The 7,673-nt window shown below is 38.4% G+C and overlaps 1 protein-coding gene across 1 annotated transcript in view; it reads left to right on the forward strand.

Moving 5' to 3' along the window:
* Positions 1-7,097, forward strand: part of sec24a (SEC24 homolog A, COPII coat complex component) — a 71,985-nt gene extending 64,888 nt beyond the window's left edge. Inside the window, exons 21-23 of the mRNA XM_063053281.1 lie at positions 2,438-2,530; positions 2,683-2,786; positions 5,106-7,097. Coding sequence (XP_062909351.1) covers positions 2,438-2,530; positions 2,683-2,786; positions 5,106-5,220 — 312 coding nt within the window. The 3' untranslated portion in view covers positions 5,221-7,097. The remainder of the gene's footprint in view (positions 1-2,437; positions 2,531-2,682; positions 2,787-5,105) is intronic.
* The last annotated feature ends 576 nt before the right edge of the window (positions 7,098-7,673 follow it).

Raw genomic sequence — 7,673 nt, forward strand, 5'->3', positions numbered from 1 at the left:
AAAGGTGTAGCTATGGGCACCCGTATGGGTCCAAGCTATGCCTGCCTTTTTGTTGGGTTTGTGGAACAATCTATGTTCCGTGCCTATTCTGGTATCTGTCCCCCACTTTTCCTTCGCTACATCGACGACTGCATTGGCGCTGCTTCCTGCACGCATGCAGAACTCGTTGACTTTATTAACTTTGCCTCCAACTTTCACCCTGCCCTCAAGTTTACCTGGTCCATTTCCGACACCTCCCTCCCCTTTCTAGATCTTTCTGTCTCTGTCTCTGGAGACAGCTTATCCACTGATGTCTACTATAAGCCTACTGACTCTCACAGCTATCTGGACTATTCCTCTTCTCACCCTGTCTCTTGCAAAAACGCCATCCCCTTCTCGCAATTCCTCCGTCTCCGCCGCATCTGCTCTCAGGATGAGGCTTTTCATTCTAGGACGAGGGAGATGTCTTCATTTTTTAAAGAAAGGGGCTTCCCTTCCTCCACTATCAACTCTGCTCTTAAACGCATCTCCCCCATTTCTCGTACTTCTGCTCTCACTCCATCCTCCCACCACCCCACTAGGAATAGGGTTCCCCTGGTCCTCACCTACCACCCCACCAGCCTCCGGGTCCAACATATTATTCTCCGTAACTTCCGCCACCTCCAACGGGATCCCACCACTAAGCACATCTTTCCCTCCCCCCCCCCTCTGCATTCCGCAGGGATCGCTCCCTACACAACTCCCTTGTCCATTCGTCCCCCCCATCCCTCCCCACTGATCTCCCTCCTGGCACTTATCCGTGTAAGCGGAACAAGTGCTACACATGCCCTTACACTTCCTCCCTTACCACCATTCAGGGCCCCAAACAGTCCTTCCAGGTAAGGCATCACTTCACCTGTGAGTCGACTGGGGTGATATACTGCGTCCGGTGCTCCCGATGTGGCCTTTTATATATTGGCGAGACCCGACGCAGACTGGGAGACTGCTTTGCTGAACATCTACGCTCTGTCCGCCAGAGAAAGCAGGATCTCCCAGTGGCCACACATTTTAATTCCACATCCCATTCCCATTCTGACATGTCTATCCACGGCCTCCTCTACTGTAAAGATGAAGCCACACTCAGGTTGGAGGAACAACACCTTATATTCCGTCTGGGTAGCCTCCAACCTGATGGCATGAACATTGACTTCTCTAACTTCCGCTAGGCCCCACCTCCCCCTCGTACCCCATCTGTTACTCATTTTTATGCACACATTCTTTCTCTCACTCTCCTTTTTCTCACTCTGTCCCTCTGAATATACCTCTTGCCCATTCTCTGGGTCACCCCCCCCCTGTCTTTCTTCCCGGACCTCCTGTCCCATGATCCTCTCGTATCCCCTTTTGCCTATCACCTGTCCAGCTCTCGGCTCCATCCCTCCCCCTCCTGTCTTCTCCTATCATTTTGCATCTCCCCCTCCCCCTCCAGCTTTCAAATCCCTTACTCACTCTTCCTTCAGTTAGTCCTGACGAAGGGTCTCGGCCTGAAACGTCGACTGCACCTCTTCCTATAGATGCTGCTTGGCCTGCTGCATTCACCAGCAACTTTGATGTGTGTTGCTTGAATTTCCAGCATCTGCAGAATTCCTGTTGTTTTTGTAATTACAAGGAGATTGCTTACCCTGTCTGTAGCACCAGGGATTAGAGTGTAACAGTATGGGATAAGTCATTCAGGACTGGAGTGAGGTGAAATTTCTTTTGCATTTAGGATGATGAATGTTTGGAATTCTGTACAGCTCATTGCTGTGGACAATATTGAGTTCATTCAAAACAGAAGATGGGTAAATTTCTGACTATTAGGGGAACAAAAATCATTTTGAGTATAATGCAGTAAACAGTACTGAGGCAGATCAGATCTAGCTCAGGTCCAAAGAGCAAATAATTACCTCCCAGTGTTTTAATGGTGGAAAGCTAAGTTCCCAGCACTGATTCCTGGGAAAAATCATTGATGTACTATTGGCTTTTGAATAAAGGGAATTGCTTTTAGTTTGCAGAAAATGGTTACAGTGAATGTAATTTATTTCTAGAGCCATTCCTGTGATTCTTAGTAGGTTTTAGTTTGTAGGATTTTCACTTACAACTGCAGTTTGAAGTTCTGGCTGAGATTTCAGATAGGTTAATTGCCCGTCACGTTGAGGGGTGCACTTACATAAAGCAATATTTTTCGATGTGATATTCTGAGATGTGCTATGCAACTTTGTTTGCAATTTCTTTGGATAAAGTATCTCAACTCAAATCTGGCACTTTGCTGGACAGATAGGATTATTTGAATTTTCTATGTGGTCTTTGGCAAATAGTTTGTTTTTTGTTAACTTAAAATTGCTCCAAGCTTAATTATTTGATTATTTAAATAATAATCATTTTTATTTTTAACATGGGGAGGAAAAATGACTTGAAAAGGTTTTAATCTCCTTTCTTTCAGGCTTTCTTTCTTTGGGTCGGAAAAAATTGTTGCACGCACTTCATCAGTCAAGTTCTTGGTGCTTCTAATTATGCTTCGATACCACAATACATGGTAGGTCATGACTTTAATTTCCTAATTATGAGTTTTTGTGAGAGTGTCAAAACAACCGATCTCTTTCTGCTGGCTTTTGATTATTTCAGAATTTTATGTTGTTGACTATGACATTTTTCCATACTAATAATGTTCATAATCCATCTAAAAAGACACAGCTTCCTGAACTGGATACAGCTGAATCGGAACGTACCAGAGCCTTCATTTCCTGGTTGCGGGATCAAAGACCATTTTATCCTGCACTTCAAGTGGTTAAGTAAGTGATATAATTTTCCATTCATGTTTATACTGCAGCACAGAAAAAGTCTATTTTGCTAACCAGGCCAATGCCAGTATTGTTTTCCATATTCTTAACACTACAAATAAAGTTTCTCGTGTATTTCCTTTTGGGTTCATTAGTGACTTTAATTTACAACCCCTAGCTTTTGTGTTTCACTCTAGCAGAAATGTTTTCCATGATTAAAGATAGAAAATGCTGAAAAAGTAGAACAGGTGTGAAAATATTTCTGGTCAAAGAAACATTTCAGGTCAATCAGGACCTTGAATTTAGGAAACTTGTGTGCTTAAACTCCAATGAAGGGGAAGGTTCAGAACAAAGAATGTCTGTAGAATGGAGATCAGAAGAACACATCATACATTAGTCTTGACAAGGAGATGGTGATATATGTTTGTTAACAGTATCAAGGGGCATGTAAATGGAGGGAGAATAGTAGATAGAGAGGGGGGATCTATAAAGGAAATTTCTGGAAAGGTAGCATCTGTGGAAAAAACATTCATCTATGTCCCAGGCTGATAATCTTCCTTCTGCGCCCCCTCACCTCACCCCTATCCACTAACAGCAACTGGCTGACTCTTGTACAAATAGAATATTGTTCTTTTCAGGATTATTTTTAATTGTCATCTGTGTTTATAAACCAAATTGTAAATCTGCTTTAATTAGTTTTAAGTTATTTTGCTAATTCAAGGTATTGGAGGCCCTTTAGCTGAAGTTGTAATCTCACAGGATAACATATGTAATGTAATTGTGAGATTTCTTTTGATTTAAAATAATTTTTCAATACCATTTCTTTTGTCCAGTTTCAATAATCCTCTTCCACGTTTTTGACATTTGTAATGGTGCTTTTCCGAGGGCACCAAACAATTTTCTGTCAATAACAGTAACAATTTCAATAACAAAACAGCATTTCTGGGGGATACGAGCGAGGCGGTGGATAACGGTGCTTCTGTGTCAGAATTCTGCTTGCTGTTTATCTCATTTCTGAGATGTCTGCACCAGTCACTGCAATTGTAATATACTTATTGAGACCTGTCACCCCCATTCTTTGTACAGGCTCTTGCCACCGGATGACTGGATTTCTTCTTCCAGTAGGAAAGCTTTGGAATCCCATTGGGAAGAGGACTTAAGTCTTCAGTTTGAAATTAAGTTTAAAGTGTTGGCATTGACTCATTTGGATTTTATATTCATAACATTCAAGAGAACTGGAAAATCTTCCATAGTGGGGGTATAGATAGCATGGTGGCTTTTTCTGCTAAATCTGGGGGAGACTAGCACTAGAGGTCATGGGTTAAGGGTGAAAGGTGAAATGTTTAAGGACAACATGAAAGAAAGCTACTTCACTCAGAGGGTGGTGAGACGGTTGAAGGAGTTGCCAGCAGAAGTGGTGGATGCGGGTTCAGTTTCAACATTTAAGAGGCCTTTGATAAGGATATGGAGGGGAGGGATATGGAGACATATGGTTTGAGTATAGATTGATGGGACTAGACAGAATAATAGTTCAGCATGGACTGGTTGAGTCCTGTTTAATACTTCATTATTATGCCTAAGATAGATATTTGTTAAATGCAGAATTTTGAAATATGAGGAAGAAATTTGAAGGTAAATGATCAGTGCTATGGAGGAAGCAAATTCACTTTGGTAGAGAATGCTATGAGGAAAGGAATTTTCTTTGCATTTATATAATTTTAACCTACTCACAAGAGGAGAATAAAATAGCTCTCTGCCCTGAATCATGTTTTACATTCCAACATCTTTTTGTCGTATTTGTGATGTTCACAATTCCCACTTAAAAACAACTGAGGAAGCATTATTTATACAACTTCCAACAGATTTACATTTTTAAAAGGAAAAATGTTCTGAATAATATTCTGAGGGTGCATTTCAATCCTAAGCACCATATGCATTCTTTACATTTCTACTGCACTTGTATTTGGAATTTCTAAAATATCCAAGAAAACAAAACTGAATGTTGTTGCAGTGTAGTGTTCAAATTCCAATTTTATGGAGGGTTAATTATCTACATACGAAGATAACTATTTTCATTTTTATGCACAAATATCAAGAAGTGATCCATTGTGTTACTACCAGAACAACACCGAGTGAACAATAAACTGTTGGATGAGAAAAGACTCTTATTCTTCTATAGATATTAATGTGTTAGACTTTATTGGCACTTTTTCTAGTAGTTTAAAAGCAATAAACATTTATTCAGATTGGTGACCAAAAATAAATTGAATTTAATTTCACAAATTTTTACAGTTTTCATAACATGTTTTTTTTGCTCTTTCCATGTTGTAGGGATGAGACTCCTGTTAAGGCTAGCTTCTTACAGAATATGATTGAAGATAGAACAGAATCAGCGTTGTCTTACTATGAATTCCTACTTCATGTGCAACAACAAGTGAATAAGTGATCCACAGAAGAAATGTGTTTCAGTTGTGTGGAAATGGCTCTTGCTGGCACAAGGAGAACCAGTATTTATTTCTGCTTAATAAAATATTTAAATATTGGGATCCTTGTGTAAATCACATTCTAGCTTTCATTGAGGCAGTCTACATTTTCTGCACAGTGTGGAAACATTTAATAAATGGTATCACAAAATATAAATAGAACTAAGCCATTTTTATGTTAATAGCATTTTGAAGATTTACCTAGTAAAACTTAGCTACATACAGTTGTGAAGACCTAGGTACTGTTCATGATTTGGGTTTCTTCTGTTGGGAGTATGGAACTATTTTTGAATATCACACAGGAGTGATAGCATGGTTTAAATATTCTGTTTGTAAAAGCTGTGGAAACTAGAGGAAGTCATCATGGTGTAGAGTTTGGTGTAAATTTCTAGTAAGTTCAAATCAATCAGTGGTTGAATGTTCCTCCCTCAGATGAGACACAATATTACAGGAGATGCTTGTAAAAAAAAATTCAAACGTGTAACAGTGGATTGTTATCATTTAACTGTATGTGTTCTTCACAACTAGCAAGTTAAAGATCGGGCACACTTGAAGTTGCTGTTTGTAATCATATGTGCTGGTAAAGCAGGTTTTAGACTTTGGGCTTAACATTATAACATTTGCTTCTCCTGTTTTATTTCATCTGGTCTTGAAACCATGAGGTATGATTACATTCAGTGTAACCTTATCCTAAATTTGGTATATTTTTCTAGTTTCTCCTGCTTTTTTTACTAGGAAAATACAGATTTATGCGAAAGTGATTTATTTATGTAATTCACAACATATGGTAAAGTGTGATTTATATTAAGGTTGCTGTATTGCTAATATCGCATCTTTTGTGCTTGGAGTATCATGTGTGTCACCTTTTTAAATTTTGTCTTGATACTTAAGTTTGAATGATTCTAATGCTACTAGGCAGAGATTGTAACATTACCTGCCATGTCTGATATTTCTACTTGAATAGAACAAACACTTTTGAAATCATTGCAACGTGTGTATTTTGCAGACAGGATTTTTATTACAGAATTGTTTAAATTAGTGAAAAAAATGAATGCTGCAAAACCTCCTGTAACAGTATCTGGGACCACAAATATCAATTTGAAAGTCCATACACTATGAAATGTAATCTGTAAATAGTAAATTGCATTTTGTAAAGTAGTGTATAAAATTGTAACAAATTAAATCCTAATTCTCTAAAGTGTCTAATATTGAGAATTTCATTGTTGATGTGTTCAGCAATTTAGATGTTTCTTGAAGGAGTGAAATTGAATGCAGAGGAGAATATAACTTTGCATTCAGCAGTTTGCATTTACTCTTAAAATCGTAATTATTGAACAAAAGGTGCATTTGTAATGGGTTTGAAGGATTTTTGTTGTGGAGGCAAATGTAGGATGAAATTGCAGTGAAAAGTCACAAGAACCATTCAATGCACTGCCTCATTTGCTGGTAACTGGAGAGCACCAGGTGACAAAAGTGGTATAAGAAAATGTAAAGAAATGGAATCGAAATGGCTCACAAGATTGTAACTACATTCAGACATGCCTAATTAATAATTTTCTGACCAGCTGATCTCCAAATAAACACTTGTATCAGATTGGAGTAAAATGCCCCCAGGAATCTTTTGTCTTTATGAACATTTATATACTGAGTGGATTGACACAACACTGTAAGCGATTACTTAAGATGTGTCACGTATTTAACCCTGATAATGGACAGCATCAAAACCCATTAGGTATATTTTACTGGGAATGTTGGATTTCTGTAGTTTAGGATTTGAACTGAAATGTAAAACTCCACTTCATTGTAGCATTTCTGCAGCAGAGAATTGTTCAAATACTAATTATTCTCATAAATGAAGCCATGCCTCAGACTCTAAATTTGCTATTTATTTGACTTACGAAGCTTTTGTGGAAATTTCCTTTGAATGCAACACACGAAGTCCACATTTAATTATGAAAAACAGATCTGAAATCTAGGACTCTGAATAAGAATTGCTCAACAGACTTGGGCACCTCCTGAGAATTGAACGATAGTTACTAAAGTAGTCCATTTCTTTGGGAAGTATCCTTTAATTTGCTGAAAATACTTAACTGTGTCCACCTTTGAGAAACTTTGCTTTAGCATCTAGTTCAATTGATGTGATCGCAATATATTACCACTATATTTTACACATTCGAGGGAAATGGTTAGGTTACAGGATCTGTTGGAAGGGAAATGTTACTTCCATCAACTAAAGATATAATGTTTCTTTTAATCTGTTAGCTGTTGAAGCATTTTAAAGAACTTTACAGGTTGCAGGTTTTATTGCACCTGATGACAGATTTATCAGTTACTGCTTTGTGGCAAGTATTTGAACATTACGAAGAAAGGTGGAGTGGCAGGTAACGTTGAAGAAACAAGTAGTCTGCAGAAGGAC

This window comes from Mobula hypostoma, chromosome 7 (assembly GCF_963921235.1).
Source record: "Mobula hypostoma chromosome 7, sMobHyp1.1, whole genome shotgun sequence".
NCBI lineage: Eukaryota > Metazoa > Chordata > Chondrichthyes > Myliobatiformes > Myliobatidae > Mobula > Mobula hypostoma.